The following is a 19,264-nucleotide window of genomic DNA, read 5'->3' as shown; positions in this document are numbered from 1 at the left end:
CCAGCTGAAGATGTTATTGAGACCCTGTTTGAGGAGAGACGGGGATGAAGGACTAGATTCAGACAGGGAGATGATCTGAGAGTCATCGGCGTAGGTCATGAGGGTGAGTCCTGATTTGTCTGCGAGGTCGGCCAGTGGTCTAAGGTAGAGATTAAAAAACAGAGGGCTCAGAATGGATCCCTGGGGCACTCCGTGTGGGGCATTACACGTTTCGGAGCATGCTGCGGAGGATGTAATTTGGAACGTCCGTTGTGTCAAAAAGGACCTGATCCAATCAAGAGCCATGCCACAGATTCCATTTTTTCTCAACGTGAATATGAGTTTTTCATGTGATATGGTGTCAAAGGCCGCGCTCAAGTCTAAGAGAATGAGAGCGACCGTTTGACCATCATCGAGGAGTTTCCGGATCATTTCAGTAACTCCCAGAAGGGTAGTTTCTGTGGAGAAACCTGCACGGAATCCAGATTGGGATGGATGAAGGAGGTAATTGTCTTCAGAAAAGTGAGTTAAAACCGAGTGGATGCGTCTTTCCAGTAATTTCGAAAAGACAGGGAGCAGGGATATAGGTCGGTAGTTTGCCAATACTTCCGGGTCAGCTGTGGGCTTCTTCAGCAATGGGCTTATCATTGCATGTTTCCAGAGTGCGGGAACTGTGGACAAGTCCAAGGAGGAATTTAACGTGTCAGCAATGACTTCAAGGGAGGGGACATCCAGTAGCTTAAGAACTTTGATGGGGATGGGGTCACGGGGAGAGCCTGATTTGATGGTCTTAAGGATGGCCTTCAGTGTGTCTATCGTAATGAGAGGCCAGTGTTCCGGGCTGCATTTAACTGTGGGGAACACCAGGAATTCTTACCTGTATCTCTGCCATCGGGCAGTGCCGTGAGGGAAACGGTGAGGCACAACACGACGGGGAGGCAGCAGGAGGCGGTCGAAGCCATCGGACCACACTCCCGAGCAACCCCTTGGCCGGCGGCGCTCCGGTGACGCGGACAGAGCGCCCGGAGGCGCCAGTAAAAGGCTGACACCCCCTCTCGCTCCGCGAGTCGCGCGCGCGGGAGAAGCCCGGGACAAGGGCGGGGCCGTCTGTGGCCGTCAGGGGCCAGAGGAGGCCGGGCAGGGCCACCACCCTTGGCAGGGACTGTGAGTACTACTGAAGTATAAGTCCTGTACAAGATACTGATACCCTCGTATTTTAATTTGAGTTATACGGACATTGTCACAGTAACCCTTGAAAATGTCAGTCCAAAGTACATTGCCGGATAACTACCTATTGAAAGTGGTATCCAAAATCAACACCGACAGGAGGAAGTCTCTGGGAAAAAGTACTATTGCTGATCCTTTTCCCACTGATGTAATTATTCACGTAAATCCTGTTAATCCTAATAATACTGTTCACGAGATGGACGCACCTGTGGAACTTAATAACAGCACCACTAGTATTAATGTTGAAGTAACTAAGGCCTTAGACCAGTCTAAAATAGGGGATGAAGACCAAGGTAAAAATTCCGAGGGGACACCTCAGCAATTTGGGAGGGCATCTAAATTTATGCGTGCCTGTAGAAAACCAATCCCTAAGCGAGGTAGTCATATCTCTAGAAGGAAAAAGGATACGACCCAAGTGGAACATACTAACGACTTAGTACCTGTGAATATTGATACTTATGTTTCTTTGAAGCCTGATCAAATTGACTCACTAACAAGTGTAATTCTTAGTAAACTTAGTATGGTGATAGAGCCATTGTTAACTAAGATAGGAAATCTTCAGGAGGAAGTAGCCAGGTTAAGGGGCTTGGTGGGTAACCACGCAGACAACTTGGAAAAGTCCTTAGCTGACATCAAAAAATCAGTTGGTCTTGTTACTGCTCCTACCAGGGATAGGGAGCAGCCACAAGCCTCTACCAGTGCCACTCCCACTTTGGCCAGGAAACCCTCCACCAAAGATCAGCCGAAAATACAGAGGCCACCACCTACTCTGTCACAGGAGGGAGGAGGATCTTCAAACCCATCTAACCATGGGGCTATAGGCAATTTAACGGGTAGTAAAACACCAACACCCATGCAAGCCCCTATGCAAGTATCAGCACCCACGGTGACAGTTCCAACTGATACGATGGGAGGATTAAATAGGGAGCCCACCAGGATCTGTAGACGCCCTGTTGATCTACCACCAGACTGTGTACCTTATGTGGTGGTCCTAACTAATGTTCCCATTCTCACTCAGCCCCCAAGTGAACATGAGACACCTGATTCTTTGAGAAATAAAACCCTTTCCTGGCTAAATTGTCATTGTGGCTATCCAGTCGGCTATGCTGACCAAATAATCTCCATCAGAAGAGTAAATTGGATAGGTAACACCAAAAAAATAGGTGGGGGGGATTGCGTGATTATAAACTTCAAGCACCCACAACATGTGGCAACGGTCCTGCTTAAAGCAGCCTCAATTACACAGTCTGAGACTGAAGTAGTTGCTAGGCCGTTGGGGTATTTTTATAATCACCTTGGTGGGCAACCACCATCCAATTGTAGGGAAAAGGCTTTGAGCAATCCCACCTATCCTCATCTGATAAATAGACCAATGTTGCCTAACTTTTTCTTTGGCCCACAACATGGTCCATTCATTCCTTCGTTGCACATGGGGAACCCAATGTTTGGGGGGAATGCCCCTTTAATGCATACCCCTAATCCATTTGTTCCATTTGGCAACTCCCCTCTGTTTGATAATGGAATGGTGTACCAGGTCCCTACCCAGAATAGGTTTCAGTCCCTGAGTCACCTGGATCAGAATGATTGACATGAGATTGAACCCCCTAGAGATTTAGAGTCTAGGAATTTTAATGAAGCGGCCGTATTGTTAACTAATGAAATAAGTAATGTAAGTTTGAACTGTACGTTGAACGGGGGAGACACCCCAAACTCTATACCTAACATAGAGCTTTTCAATATTGATAATAACATGTCCATCCCTAATGTGGATTTGTCAAATGCTAACAATGAAAGAGAGAATATAACTTGTCATATCGCTAGTTGGAATATTGCGGGAATTATGGCCAAGGAAGATGCCTTAGGCTGGATTGAATTCGTGCATTTGTTTGACATCCTATGTTTCCAGGAAACATGGAGTAAAAAATGTAATGGCATTGACGGGTATGTGTCTTATGAGCTCCCAGCACTACCCTCACCTCACGGCAGAGCTAAAGGGGGTTTATTGGTGTTAATTTCTGTCAAACTACCAATTCTTGTAAAAAGATTTGTTAACGTGGGGGCGCGTTCTCAAATCCTATGGCTTACACAAGAACTAGGCAGAAATATCCTATTGATAAATTTCTACAATAACGTATTTGATAACACTAGATATATAGCGATTAATGAACTAGATATGGCGGTGAACAATTTGGTGAGGAATTTTTAAAATGTTTTCGAATTTATTTTTGTGGGGGATTTTAATGTTTCTGTGTGCCCATTATCCACCCTGAAAGTTTGTGGTGTGTATAATCGACAGGGGGAAGCTGAAGCTCATTTCCCACACCACACTTACGGGGAAACTTTGAACAATTTTATGATTCATTACGATCTAGAAATCTTGGAGAATGCTAAAAATGATATGGGCGGAATTATTCCAACTTTTAAAGGAAGGGGCGCTAATACTGCTATTGATTTTATATGTATGTCAGCAACTATTGCCCCGTTATGCCCGATGCCTAATGTGATAGATATTATGTTGAGTGACCATAACTGTTTGACCACTGAACTAACCTTTTGGGCTAAAAATCATGTCTGTGAATATGGTACTATTAATAACATTGAACCCCATAGACAGAACGGTTATAGAATGAGGTGGAAAGGAGATAAAGCCGCTTTGACTTCAGACTTGATTATATCTAGTTGTGTGACAGATATAGCGGCAATCTTAGAATGTGTAGACACCTCATCTGACAGTATTGATCATTTCAACAATATTAACTCTATTATTAATAAAAAATTCACTAAAAAGGCGGGGTCTAAAGTAAGGTGTCCAAGGGGCTGGTTTGATCATGCCTGTTCCAATGCCCGCAGAGAACTCAAAGAGGCCCTTGCAGCTAAACCGAGGGACAAAGTTTTGGTGGTCCAACTTAGACAGGGTTTTAATACTACCCTGAAACGTAGAAAAGCTGAATTACAGCAAGAGGCCTGGGATAACCTCACCCTAGCGGCGGACACGAACAATTGTACCCTGTTCTGGTCCACGGTAAATAGCCCATTTCTAAAAGATGACAGGGTTCCTGAACTCACTTCTAACGTGAGCATGGACTCTTGGATCCAACATTTTTCTAAAATCTTTGATTCAGGTAATTTAAAAGATACCAATGGGGATAGGTGGCCCATCCTTGCCTTAGATATAACCATCAGTGAAACTATGGCTAGTATTAGAGCTAGCAAAGGAGGCAAGGCTCAGGGGCCAGATGGCGTTCCCATAGATGTGTACAAGACCGCCCCAGACATATGGGGGCCTTTGCTCACCAAAATCTTTAATACAGCAGTAAGCGGTAACATACCGTCTACTTGGGAAGAGTCAATAATCATCCCTATTTTTAAGAAAGGAGATCGTGGGGATGCAAAAAACTATAGACCTATATCCTTATTGGATTCATCAGTTAAAATCATGAGTAGGGTCCTCCTTGTAAGATTAGAAGAGTGGGCTGAATCTAATGAGATCCTAAGTAATTGCCAGTTTGGCTTCAGAAAAGGCCGTGGTACTATAGAACAGTGTTTGAATCTGGAGCTATTGGTGGGAAAATATACCAAGGCAAAAAACGGGTCGCTTTATCTCTGTTTCGCCGACCTTAGTAGTGCCTTCGATTTGGTAGACCACGAAATACTATGGGTCAAATTACTAGAGATGGGTGCCCCAGAGGGTATTATCTACTTCTTAGCCCGTTTATATGAAAAACTTCGCACCAGTGTTCGCTATGGACCAAATGGAGAGTGTACCACTAAGTTTGGGATAGGAAGGGGCATCAGACAGGGGTGCGTTCTTGCGCCCCTGCTTTTTACCCTTTTTATTAACGAGGTTGAATCTACCCTGCAGGCAGTCGCTGCAGATGCCCCTAGAGTTAATAATTTTAACATACCAGTATTACTCTATGCGGACGACGCAGTGTTACTGTCAAGGACACCATTGGGTCTCCAACGCTTAATGGATTGTTTTGTATCCTTTATTAAAAATAGGAAACTGGTGATTAATAAGGCTAAGACTTATGTAATGGAATGCAGCTCTGGAAAAGTTAAAAGAAATGGGAAAACCCATTATGTCATTGATGGTGAACCAGTGAAAAAAGTTGATAACTTTTGTTATTTAGGAATTACCTTTTCTCATAAGGGGAGCTGGGCCACTGAACATAAGGTGGTCAGAACTAAGATGACTAGGAGCGCTAACGGGGTCTTTCTGTTTGCCAAGAAATTGGGGAATAGACGTATTAAAGAAATGTTAAACATCTATAAATCAAAATGTCTTTCGGCTGCCCTTTACGGGGCCGGAGTCTGGGGGGTGACAACTGCTAAGAGCTTGCAGGTAGAGGAGAACCTCTTCCTGAAAAAGCTCCTATGCTTACCCAGGTCCACCTCCAACTCCTTGGTTTACAATGAAACAGGGACCCAAGCCTTAAATGACTTGATCATGTTAAGGCCTATTCTATTGTGGCGCTCGATCTGGCTCAGTGAAGGTACCTCACTGAACAGAGCAATCATTAAGGACTGCCTTTTATTGGACCAACACCTGAAGATTCCCTGGATCGGTTACATTATTGATCGTGTACAAAATTTATTTGGAATCAATGTTTTAATGGACCCCTACAGGCTCTCGGAAATTCCCAAATCTGATGTGAAAACAATATTTTTAAATCACTGTAATGAAAGGCATCACTTGGAGGACTCTAAACTAACAACTTGTGTACTATACAATAACATGAATGAATTTACTGGTTTCAGAACATATTTATCACAGGTGACTAGAACCTCACACCAGTTTGTATTGACCAGAATGAGGATGGGTATAGTACATCATATGGTCGTATGGCCTAACATCAAATCGCGCCCTGCTGGTCCCTGTAAATGTGACAATAAGTCCAAACAATGCACTAAGCACTTTTTGTTAACTTGTGATTTGTACACTGAGTTAAGGAAATTCTATTTGAAGCCATTATTCATTAGATTTGGAGTAAGAGACACTACAGCGGCTATGAAATTGATTTTTAATTTGAATCATGCGGACATTTGCTTTTTTACTGCATCTTTTTTATATAAAGCGATTAGCGTCAGGAAAAGTATGTGCTTTTAATTAAATTTCTGTACATTTTAAATATTTATTCCATCCCCCTCTGGATATTATGCATATGTGTATTTTGTTTGCCTCTAAGTAATTGTATGAATTGTCTGTATTATTTGTGCTTTTATGGACATGTTTTTTAAATGTTCCGAATAAAGCTTTATGGAAATGGGAAACTGTGGGGACATAGTCTGTGTCTATGTCAGCCTGCGGGGTAGGGTCCTTGTTATTACTGTTAATATCACTGATTAGTTTGTCGATTTTGTCCGAAAAAAATACAACGAGATCATGGCATTGTCGTTCGTTGAGCGGAGAAGCGGTCGCTGTAGTTTGTGCACCAGCAAGTTCCCTGACAGTGTTAAACAGAGTTTTAGGTCTGTTTGTTGCTTCCATGATGGTATTGGAAACATACAAGGCTCGCGCTTTCATGCAGGCTGTGTGGTATTTGTTTCTGGCGTAATGGTACCTCTCTTTTTTATCGGGTGCATAGTCTTTACGCCACTGACGCTCCAATGCCTTACATTTAGATTTTTCGTTTTTTAATGAGTCGTTGTACCATGGGGCTGGGGGTCGGTGGTTATTACCCTTTGTATAAGGGGTGGGTAGGCAGGAGTCTGCGGCGTCGCTAAGCCACAGTTGTGTAGCTTTTGCTATGCTTTCCATATTTCGTCCTTTAGTGGGGGGGGGTTATTACCAAGTATCCTGTTTAGTTGTGCGATGTCAATTGATTTCCAGTTTTTCCTGGATGCGGCAGGAAAAGTGGGCTGCACAAAGTTGTGGGTTGGTAGTGAAAGACTGAGTTTTATTAGGTAGTGGTCTGACCAACATATGGGAGTAGTATTGTGCCATTGTAGTTCGGTAAGATTGGTAATAATAGGGTCGAGCAGGTGGCCCGCCTTATGTGTGGGGCCGGAATTGAGTAATCTCAAATTTAAAGCTGTCAGGTCTTCGAACAAGTTGGAGCAAGTGGGGTTTAGTGGGTCCTCCAGATGTAGGTTGAGGTCTCCAATTAATGAGAAGTTTTTTGAGGCTACTAAAAGAGGAGAGATATAGTTAGCTAAATTGGACGCCCATTGGATGGAGTTTTCGGGGGGCAGATATATCAACAAACCTGATAGCGTGAAGTTGGGGTTCATCGATATTTTAAAAAAGGCAGCTTCACAGTCTGGGAAGTCAGCTGAATCGAGGCTACATTTCAGCTCTCTATTAAAAATGATTGCAATACCTCCACCAGTTTGGTTCACTCTATCTTTCCTAACGATAGCATAGTTAGAGGGGAGGGCGGTAGCAATGTCGGGCCTGCTCCATCATGGAGCCAGGTTTCAGTCAAGAAAAGTACGCTAGGTTTATCTTCTAGTAGTAAGTTAAAGATATCAAGTTTGTGTTTCGGCAAAGAGCGGCAGTTGGTACTATACAGCAGGAAATCTTGCGCCCTAGCATTTGGTTGCCTTTTCCGCTTCCTATATCTGTTCCTAACATCCGGGTAAGGTTGAAAGTTGATGAATGTGAGGTTACAATTGGGACAAGAAGTATTTCCTAACTGGTGTGACTCAAGTTTGGAGCACGAGGTATTAGTGGTTGGGCATAGCGCTTTTAACTGACTGGAAGACCTTACCAGCCTGTTTTGGGTCTCTGGGACATGGCCCTCAGCCCCGTACCCCGTCCTGGCCCGGACGGGCACAGACGGGCTAGTCTTTGGCTCCGCCTCCACACACTCGCCCAATCAGTGCCAGCACCGGGAGGGAAACCCGGAAGAAGGTACCGCCCTGCACCCTCTACAACAAACAAGCCTAACGCTTGCGGTGGACCGGGGTTGCAGGGGCGACAGAGTGTAGCGATGTTAAGCGTGAGCAGCACAGTAAGTAATACAGTTTAATTTAAAAGAGAGCAACCATCAGACAACCATCCAGACACACCAGGATCATTTATGCAATATGAGTAGTGTGAATATGTATAGTACAGGTCAAGAAATAATATCTGTTTAATTTAGGAATTTTTAGGAAAGAGATCTATCTTTCCATGTATCCCGACCCATGCCTCCACCCTAATTTCTATAGAGAGGTCCCGCTTGGTTGTATGTCACAATATTGAAATGAAGCACACAGACCTGCTCATATTGTCTCCACAGAATTGAATACCAACATATCAAGATAAGCATACATAGGAATGTTTCCCTCTTAAATCCATGTCTATTTCCTGTGCAAATGTGCTGTTTGTCAATACTGTAGAGTAGATATAAGTGTAGTTTGATATTTAAATTCTGATTTTGTGGTAGAACATCATCTTGCCCTATTTGCTCTAGTAGGTACCCCCTTAGTACACCCAAATAGACACGACCCAATGCAGATAAGGCTAATCATTGTCCATTGTATGGTGTTCACACCTGGTTAACGCTTGTATGTCAGAATCAAACAGGTGCTAATCACGCCTGCGTTAATAACACAGTCCGAAAGACTAATGTGTCTTTGCAACACATCAAGTTACCAAGAAAGTTGTTGCAACAGTGGAGAAAGTGTTGGACTTAAAGTCCAACATCAATCAAATAAAACTTTCACTATGGCAAGTCACTGTAATGACTTGTGTGGTAAAGGAATGTGTTGTAAAGATGCATCCATAGTTCAGACAGCGCTTGTAAGGGACAGTGTTGTTTCAGCCAGTATAAAGGCTGTTTCCCGGTTCACAAAGAACTGAAACCCAGCTTTCTCTTACCTTTTCTGCCAATCAGTTGTAGTGCAGAAGTTGCCTCATTAATACTTAAAGTTAATTTCTGAGTTCAGAGAAGACTTTAGACCCGCATGACAACAGTCTCCCTTTTTTTAGGTCTCGCCCTGCGATTGCAGGCCAAAGGCCTGCTGTCGCAGAGCGAGACTATTGTAATCATTCTGGCTTTCAAGGACTGAAAGGGAGAGGACAAGAGACTGGCACGCGCACACACGCAGCAGCCTGCCGGGATCAGGTCGCGCGCGTCAACACGCGCTCCATTCCGGCAGGCTCTTCACAACACACATACAGCCCCCCCCCACGCATATACACACACACATACATACAGACCCCCCCCCAGCATACACACACGCACGCACACACATACACAGAGAACCCCCGGCGCTTACACACACATCCCCTACCTCGTATCGGCGTCTTCGCGCTCCCTTGCCCCCGCTCCTCTGGTGCGCGCGCACCACTAGTTTCGATTCCCGCGTCGGCTCCTCTGTGGTGCGCGCGCACCACATGTTTGTATTCCGTGTTTATTTAAACAGCCAATCAGGAGGCAGAACTCCTTTCCGACATGCTCCCTCTCTGGTCCGCTATCCTTTTAACTGCACGGTGCGTCATGTTTACCTTTGTCTAGTCCTTCTTTTATGTCTTTGTCTCTACACCCTTCCACCAGTTAATCTTTAGAGTAGAGCTTTTCTTGTGAACTTGTACCCCAGAAGTTCCTGTTGAAAAGGTTTACTGTAGTCGCTCCGAGTCATAAATTAAATAAACCCTTTTCTAAACAACCCTCGCTTGGTTTAAATAATCAAGTCCAAACAGAGGTGGCAGCCATGTTTTGGCATTTCCAAACTTAAGTCCGCAGATTATGAAACAAGTCAGAAAGCTTATGGAAAGAATCCGCTAATGCAATGACGGTTCTCCTCTGCGCTAACAGTGGGCGGCTAATGGTGGACACCAAATAGATCTAGTGCTTGTTTTTACGATTACTGAGTGAGAAAGTGCAAGGTTTCCTGTTTTGCCTGTGATAGCTGCAGATAACTTTGAGTGTCAGCGACAGGAAACTCGCATCACTTCTGCAATGCAACCCAACAGAAACCGATGAGTTCTTTCACTAGAGGCACAACGCAGAGCAGCTAGAAAAGCCCCAGCCTTGCTCACATGGAAGGCACGGTGGAGAAAAGCTCCAAAGAGCCCCCAGTGTCCATGACGCAGGAATGCGCCCAGAACATTCAGGAGGTCGTAGAGAGCTCAGGAGGGGATAGACTGTCTTTTGATGACGCCGGCCTGTCGCTGCTTCTTCAGAATGGCCTGGAGAACCTTCGGTTGGAGAACTCACTCACGGATGTGGTACTCTGTGTGGAGAGCAAGGAATTCTGTTGCCACCGGGTGATCCTGGCTGCAGCCAGCAATTATTTCAGGTGAGTTGTCCCTGGTTTCTTACTTTTTTGTAGAATGTTGTAGTGATTGGTGATTTAAGTAGGAGCATTCAATTTCATAACATATTTCATATTCATTTGAACGTAAATTATCCGCTAATGGCTACAAAAAGGTCGTTACAGGCTGCGCCTGAAACAATTTACCAGTAAGGTATTAAATAAATAAATAAATCGTCCAGAAGCATTGTAACAAGTTTGACCTCCACTGTTTCCGTAGTCTCTCTCGAAATATGATACTTCGCCGTTATTTCCTGATGCTTCATAATAAGGAAGAACCCGCTGCCTGTTTGAAGGAGGAAGTTGGTCACTGTACATTCCTGGGGCGCTCACCGCTTCGATAAGACGAAAGCATGAGGCTGCTCTTATCTGTGTTAAACAGGGCTGCAGCTGTGGAACTTTAACCTTCTTTACACAAAGTATTTTGGGTTTGTCAGGAATAGTTTACTTTTTATGAAAGGCCAAGAGAACATCTGACGAAGACTTAAAACGTTTTTATCAATACTCATGTAGGTGAAAGCTATGCTTCCTTGCCTACGTCGAGAACAATAGCAGGTTTATGAATATTTGGGGAGCCCTTGCTAGGAGCACGCACAGCCTCTTTGGTATCCCGGCGTAGCAGCTGTGGTTTAAAGAGCCTGCAATGAGGGGGCTCCTAGTTGATGACCTACCACAGTCATGGGGCCCCTCAGGACCCAAGATCCCGGTGCCACTGCACCAATGGAAGCTACAACCCCGGCTAGCAGCACGTAGGAAAAAGCGGGCAAAGAACCCCCCTCCATCCATACACACACACACACACCCCGCCCTCGCACTCACACAGGCAGTAAACATAATACATATATAAGTATATATACAGACTGCGCTCAGGAACCAACTCCCGTTACTGCTTCCAACACAGTTTTACTTGCATTTTGGGAGATGATTTAATTTTGCGGATGCTTTTCATCTGGAAAAAACTTTTACAATGGCACGTTAATAGCACACCTCCTGGAGTTACCGATCGGTTAGCAGAGTTCACGGGTAGTCGGATAGGTCTAAAGTTAAGAGCAATGACGGAAACTTAGCCCTGCAGGGAGAACATCTCAACAGTCCGAGAACAGCGAGGGTTATAAATACACACCTAAGCTGGGGCTGCATGGCTGTAAACTGGCCCTAGGTAACCTATCGTTCAAAGGGTGACTTACATGTCGTGTGGAGCAGAGTCAATGCCACTTGAGTATGCTGAGACACGTGTGTGTGTGTGTGTGTGTGTTTTTTTACTTCTGGAAAAGTGAAAGTCCGAGAACGCCTTATGGAAACTGGTAAAGGATTCCCTGTTCGTCAGCCCGGGAAACCCAGAGGACTTGTGTAGACTGGAGAATGTATCCCATGTTAAGTATGAAGACGGGTCGTTTAGACTATGATAAACCATTTGTAACAAAAGCGACAACATTTTTAAGATTATCTGTTCAGTGTTCCCCATTTGTAACTTAGACCACTTGAATCGGAGTTCCCGTTGTTTTTCCTTTTTAAAATTCAGTTAAATGCAAAAGCGGTAGTGAGCTATGCATAACTTATGGAGACTCCTGGGGAGTTGGAGTGATGCAAAGCTCTTAAGAGAACAACCTTATTAACTCAGCTAAATAGAGTAGTGCATAGATTGGTGGAGGGAACAACGCCTATGCCTCACCTACGCCTCAGGTGCTTTGACTGCTAGTTCCTGGTGGTTGAGTTGGTCACTTCATTAGTCATGGAGCAGGAGGCGAGCTGACCCTGCGACGAGGTTTTGTTGGGTTGTGAAGAGCTATCTAAGCAATCTTTAGGCCCTGTGTGACACTATGTTAGAGTCTTATCTAGGAGTAGGATGCTCGCATTTGGTAAATCTTAACCACCTTTGATTCAGAGAATGTCTTCTCCCTGTGTAAAATTCCTCTCGTGCATTGTATAATTTTCTGCAAGCAGCATTTACTTTTGACAAGTTATCTATTGATTGCACATGTCAAACTTGGGCGTCCTTGGCACTGACTTCGATAATGAAAACACAGGTGAAAAAAAGGCTTGCTTTTTCTCCGTGTGCAGCTAATGAAGAATGTCTGGATTGGTGCTATTTGCTCACTACTTTCAACTTGCACTCAGTGACACTTTGTCCATATTGTTGTTTGGAGTTGTTTAACTCTACAAACGAAGTGCTACACTCTGGAATATCTGGCCTCTTCAAGCAGTAATTTGGAAGGCCACAAAATAATATTTTCTAGATATGACTATGATAGTAGCTAATGTAGGAAGGTGATGCCAGGAAAGTTCTTTTATTGCTGGTTTCTGGTGGAAAAATCTGGCCTTAGCAACTTCCACAACTTATATGGATTAAAATCCATGGCTATGCGGTTAGTGTAAAAAATTGATTAAGTATCGTTATCCATAGCTACTGGTTTAAGTTTTGTTCAGGTACCGTAAATCTACTTATTGACCATCAGCATGCAATTGGTGCATGCTGCTTTTGACAGAACTATTGTTGAGTTGGAGATTGGTGGCAGGTTATTGCTCGCTGTAGCTGCTGTGGAATACAAGGGTGAGTTTCGCAGAGCATTCCGAACCAAGTTCGTTCCTGCACAGGACACCCTGTCCTCACTTGAAAGCTACAGCATTCTTGCTTTTCACAACTAAACAACTGCTTCATTTTAACTGGGAGTAAAGTTGTCTGCCTCAATTGGCACTTGAGGAAGAGTTGCTTGTTTATCTCTTTTTGTAATATTCTTTTGGATTTCCAAACTACATATTAGTCTGAAATGGCATTTATAGCTTTCTGGGTGTCCAGGCTGCTCCGTTGGATTGACCTTTGACGTGAATTTCTAGGAGTGTTTGAACTGCATGCCAAAGCTGGATTGTCCCTTGATGATGGTAAGCTTGGATTCTGAAGTTAGTTTGTCTGGTGGAAAGTGAGAGGGTATAGGATAGTTTGTTTTAGCAGCTTTGATTTATAGCAAGCTTGATCCTTTCCAGCTTGTTATCCTTTCTTTAAACCCTGATTTACTGTTTACTTCTGAGATCAAACTTTGGGAGTAGGAGTCTGAAGTCTTTGGTCCTGTTCAGATGGTTGCCTTTGGGTCCACCACTTGAACTGTTAATACTGCCAGGGATGGGTCAAACAGAGTGTGAGTTTCTATTCAGAGGTCTTTTGATAAGAACTTTACATTGATGTTCCTGGTAAATGTAAAGAAAATTTGCAAAACAAAACCGAAAACTGCTAATGTGTGTGGCATATATTAACATTTCGATTTTAATTAAATATGAGGTCGGGAACTTCTTTTACTGTATGGGAACCTTGGGCCACCTTCTCACATGGCAGATTGCATTACGTGTCCCCCTCACGTTTTTTAAAAAATACCAAGCAATATATGCCATCTGGCCACCTGTTAGTTATTATTAATGCACGTTTTTTTTGTTTTTTTTTACATTTCGTTGTACAAGCGTGTTAAATTCAAATCTTTATAGCATTGTAAGGTAAAAAACTATTATAGCACATCGATAAAGCAATAACTCCATTTCACTGAAAAAATAATAATAATCCTGAGTATATTTGTTCATTATTTGTTCATTATTAGCCATGACGTATCTTCAAAGCATGCAGTATCACAGTTATAATATATAAGAGAGTGCAATCTCCTATAAAAACCTGTCTCTAATTTCCTTATTACAGTCAAGTTGTGACTTTGTTAGTCATCTGTAATATAGAAATGATGTAGCTGTTTATCTGTAATAAGTTATTACTGTTGAGTTATGACATAATGCCTTCTGCTAGAGCCAAGAGCCAAAGTGAAAGGCAGGTCATGGATAGGGCTCCTGGTTTAATGGTATTCAGTTTTTTAACATTTCCCTCTGTATTCATCCATATTTATTTTTAAGCCATCTTATTGGTAGTTATCCATATTTATTTTGTGTTTTGCGAATAGTCATAAAACTGTATATTTCCACATTTATTTAATTAATCAGCATGTTATTCAACAGATAAACATGCACTCCTACTTTGATACCTGTTGCATTTTACCATATTACCAGCCATATACAACAACAAGCATGTGCAATGCAATAAGTCTCGCATTTGATAGAGTTGGAGCTATTGGCATTGTAAATGACAATGCCTTTTATTCATTTGTTTTGAAAACCTGCAAGCAGTGCATAAACATGCACTTTGTATGTATAGTCCTTGCTTACGAGAAGCAAGGCTGTCAGTAAAGGAGAATGCCAGCTTTGCTTCTCATAAGCAAGAGCTATAAGTACAAAGTGCTTGTTTACTCACAGCTTGCAGGTTTTCAAACGCATAAATAAAAGGCATTGTCATTTACAATGCCAATAGCTCAAACTTTTGCAAATGCGAGACCTATTGCATTGCAAATGCTTGTCACTTCTCTGCTGCTGCCATATTGCCATTTTGATTTCCTTGACGGCTTTAGCTAAATGTCCCTGCATTGACATGTTAGGGCTGCAGTGACACCTCCACTGTTACAGTGCTTCAAGTGGTTGGGGCAGTATCAGGTGATTTATTCCTAAACCAAGTCCCAGTTTTCTTACTAGTACCTTTTCAAGTGTGTCATGTGGAGTAGCATACTGAAACGGCGTCACCAAATAGTAAATTTCTATGTCCAGTAGAGACTCTCCACTTCGCTCCTATGACAGTGGAGCAGTGTAATTTAGACTCCACCCTTACAAGTCACCCAGATGCAATTATATAAGTGCAGCTGGCAATATATTCACTGTGTGCCCTAGATTTTATTAACATGAGTGAAGCACTGAAACACATTAGTTTGCACTTACACTTTTACTAATTATGTAAACATACATTATTTTGCTAAAGTTTTGCAGTTCATTTAAAGTTACATGTGTGCATGTATAGTCATGTATTTGAAATGCACATTAAATGCTCATTTAAATTAGCCTGACTACAGGTCTCCGTTGTAATTATTTTTGCTTCGCCAGAATGTTTTCCATTTTTTCTTGCAGGTTCATTATCATGATGTACGTTAGCTAGTGAAAGGTTATCTGTATTGGATGGCTCATAGAGTAGCCTGGGAGAGACTTGATAGTGAATATGGAGGATCATTGATCGAAAGAAGCTTTCTGCTCGCCGTGTACCAGAATGGCAATATGTTCAAGGCTGAGAATGGCAGCTTTAGTTTGATGCGTTGGGAATTCAGATCTATGTTGCAGAAACACGAGTAGAGCTCTTATTGGTCACTGATGGTGTTAACAAGGATAACATATTTGAATCTCCTGTTCTTTTATATAAGTGCTTATGTAGTTTTGAGTTAGTGTGGTTGGAGCTAGGTGTGAGAAGAAATCCTTTTTAGACTTGCAGAGGTACAGTTCTCTCTGGTTGCCCTATTCCTGCAAGTGTGAAGCTGTATGTCAAACACTTATTTCATTTTCTTTGGACTTCTAATGAAGTCTGACCATATTTGATAGACAATTCTATATTTGACCCACGTTGGAGCAGAGAAGAGCCGTTTCTTTATGGAACATCTGTTCACTTTCTTTTGCTATTATATGCTTGTGGCTGTCACAATTCTGTATCTCATTTTATTGTGTCTCAACCGACTAAGATATTTTATGTTGCCTATTGTACTAATGTACTCATGGATTCTGCATAAGACTTGCATATTAACTGGATTGCTTCATACTCCAAATAAAACCTTTTAATCATATTCATTGAGTTCTGGTTCTCATTATAGAGTCACAGAGGCTTCACAAGTTACATTGTATTGTTGATGTTTTTTCCCTTTCAATGCTTCACGTCACCTACAAAGGTTCATCAAATCTATTAAGTAAATTCTTCAACAACTTGACTGAGAGATCGCGTTTGTGAGGCCCAGGACACTCCAGTATCAATTTAATTGTACTTTAGGCCAAGTCTATTCCTTCCACTGAACCAGATTAGCCTGGTGAGCATTTCGTTGAGGTTCCAGGAGAATACAACATTTAGATCAAGGGTCTCCAAGTAGTAGCTTGGTAGCTGCTTGTAGCTTGCCAGTCCACTGAAAGTAGCTCCCTATACTGCAGTACAGCACAGTAAGTAATTCAGAGGGTCTGGCCATTTTAAAGATGGCAGTGTTACACATGTCCATAATCTCAAACATTCTATATTTTATTTTTGTAAAAAAAGGCAAGATTATTTTTGAGCCTTTTAACCCAATATGAAATTTTCATATTTGATAGAATTTTTTGGGGGGAAACTACTAAGTGGCTGTTTGAAATCTAAAGTATTACAATCAAAAACATATTTAAAGCAGGCCTGTGAATGGTAGTTTAAATTGAGGTGAGGAGCTTTATAGCTCTGGGATTCAATGATAAGGTAATAAGAATTACAATTATTTGTAGGGTTTTGCAGATCCTAACTTAGAGTTTAGGACATCTCTGGTTACCTTTACGATGTTAAAGATGTTTTCAGATCCTGTGGACATGTTGCCCAGTTCAGACACCCACCCAAACCGTTTCTTCATTTCAAGCATCAAGCTTGCAGTGTCTTCGGCGTGCTGCTGGACTATCTGGAATATTTGATGATGTTGCTGGTGGGACCTGTTCACCAATTTAAGTGCTTCATCAGTCTTCAGTCGCAGCTCTGGAACATCCGGACAATCTGTTGTATAGGAAAAGACAAACACAAATAATTTTCACCAATTATTCGGGACATCGTTAATGTATAGTCTTGTGCCAAAACGTTTAGGACTGTTTTACAGATTGTGAGGTTTTTGTATTATTTCTTTTTCACCGTACCCAGTTTGTGTGGCTTAAAATGGTGTATAGTAAATACAAGTGCCTCTAGAAGTTTGCCTAATGTTAATACACTTTTTTTCCGGATTGAGCTAGTTACTATGATGATAGACAGCTAAGGAAACAGAATTTTCGCTGGAACAAAGAGCATTGAGTCTAAGGGCGGAGTTAGCTGGGATTGATATAACCGCCCATTCCCTTAAGAACACCAATCATTACAAAAATTACATGCACATCAAAGCCAAGGTAGGAGCTTCCACATGTGTCTCTCTACTGCAGTTAATCCCTTTGTTACTACACATGCCAAGCCATGCGTGGAATTCGTCCTTTGAAGGGTTTCTCACCATGACCTTCCACACTTCCTTAAGAGTTTGGTGGTTGTCAAATGCAGATCCCTGCAGCCCAAGTGACACAGGGGAGCCCTCTAGTTTGAGGGCTCCAATTCACATAAGGGTTACTTATATCTATGAGACATGGGAGTCTAATGGGCCACTCATCACATTTTGCAGGTCTGATCATTTTGTGTTATGCCACTGGGGAGAAGGAAATCAATGTTGGTACTTCCTGCTCCGTAAATGACGCAGGAGGCATTATCAGAAGGCGTGTGACCAACATTTGCTACAGAAGTGCTCTATAAGACTACATGAATTGCAGCACAGTCATGAAAGTTTTTGTTTTAAGGTCCCCAAAAGGTTCTTACAAACGCACAACAGTAGTAGTAATTTACTATTATAGCCCTGTTTTTGACAGGTGTTGGACCTGGCCCTCTCTGCAGGGTCACCTCCAAACTTTTATTTGCCTTTTACCATCCACTTTTTGCTGGGTTCGTTTTTCTTGGCCGTAGGCCTGTGTGCCCTTTACCACTGCTAACCAGTGCTAAGGTGCTTGTGCTCTCTTCCCTATGGTTTAATTGGCTTATGAGAGAAACAACGGACAACTGTGGGTCAAAAACAAAATCCATAACTATGTGTATGTGGCTGCCTAAAAGTATGTTCTAAGGATGTAAAAATAAAAACATACTAAAGGACAATCACCCTTTGTGAAAATATGTCCATCAGTTACGTATTCTGTACCGCCCAGTACATCATTTGGTCTACTCCACATTTTTGTTCAATCTTGAATAGGTATCTAGATACATCTGAGATGTGCGTTGGGATGTATCTAGACACCTATTCAAGATTGAACAACAATGGGTGTATAAACTTAATTGCGATAAATCTGGTCTGAACGAAGACATCCCGTGGATGGCTCTATAGTTCCAAACCTTGCCCTTCATGAGATCCCGCCGTTTTGTTGCCATGGAAACATAGGTATTACTTCCACTATTACCCATATAGTTCCATGTCCCATGCCCCATGATTGCCCTGAGGTAGACTCGGGTCATTCACTCATCATCATTGTTCTAGTGTGAGAACTACATATACCAGAGTTCTTCATACTAAACAATGTAAATAGATACGTGAATGTAAGAGAGGAACGAATTATAATAAACATCAATCCTATTATAAACACAGAAGGATGCGAGATGTTCTTAGAACGTGACAACATAAGTTACAACCATTGGTTATAACTGTGCGATGATTAGCTAATGTTAAGGATCAGGCTGCAGTTGAAGTAGCGGTGATCTTTCGAATGGGAAGCATACAGGACCACGAATCCCATGATCCCTAGCGACTGCTATGGGAACCAATCAGACTGGGTTAGGAAGTCAATAAGGAAGTTTGTAACCCGGCCCGCGGTACCTCCCCAAACAGCCCGGCAGGCTGAGTGGAGTACCGACGGACAGGTAAGGGTTAGGATTGCTTTTTATTTCTACAATAGGGATGTGCCGTATGCGCATTCCAAAGCACGAGCGCTGTGTTTTGCATGATGTGCACTCGAGTAGGGACGCTTTGTATGCGCTTTTCAAACACGAGCGCTGAGTCCTAGATGACGTGCACCCGTGGAGTGTATCTGACACTTTGAATAGAGCGATGTCAAAGGTTCTATTTCTCTGCTCAGCCTAGAAGCGGAATGAGCGTTCGCATAACTGAGCTTTTTAAGTATGTATAGAGGCGAGAGAGAT

General features: G+C 42.6%; 1 protein-coding gene across 3 annotated transcripts in view; it reads right to left on the bottom strand.

The window, feature by feature from the left end:
• CLUL1 (clusterin like 1) overlaps positions 1-19,264 on the bottom strand; it is a 220,371-nt gene that overhangs the window by 58,239 nt on the left and 142,868 nt on the right. For all 3 annotated transcript variants that reach the window (XM_078685688.1, XM_078685689.1, XM_078685686.1), the window contains one exon: positions 16,851-17,065. In XM_078685688.1, the coding sequence (XP_078541814.1) occupies positions 16,851-17,065 (215 nt within the window). The remainder of the gene's footprint in view (positions 1-16,850; positions 17,066-19,264) is intronic.

This window comes from Lissotriton helveticus, chromosome 4_1, assembly GCF_964261635.1.
Source record: "Lissotriton helveticus chromosome 4_1, aLisHel1.1, whole genome shotgun sequence".
NCBI classification, from domain to species: Eukaryota; Metazoa; Chordata; class Amphibia; order Caudata; family Salamandridae; genus Lissotriton; species Lissotriton helveticus.
This window is presented reverse-complemented; position numbering and strand designations above follow the sequence as displayed.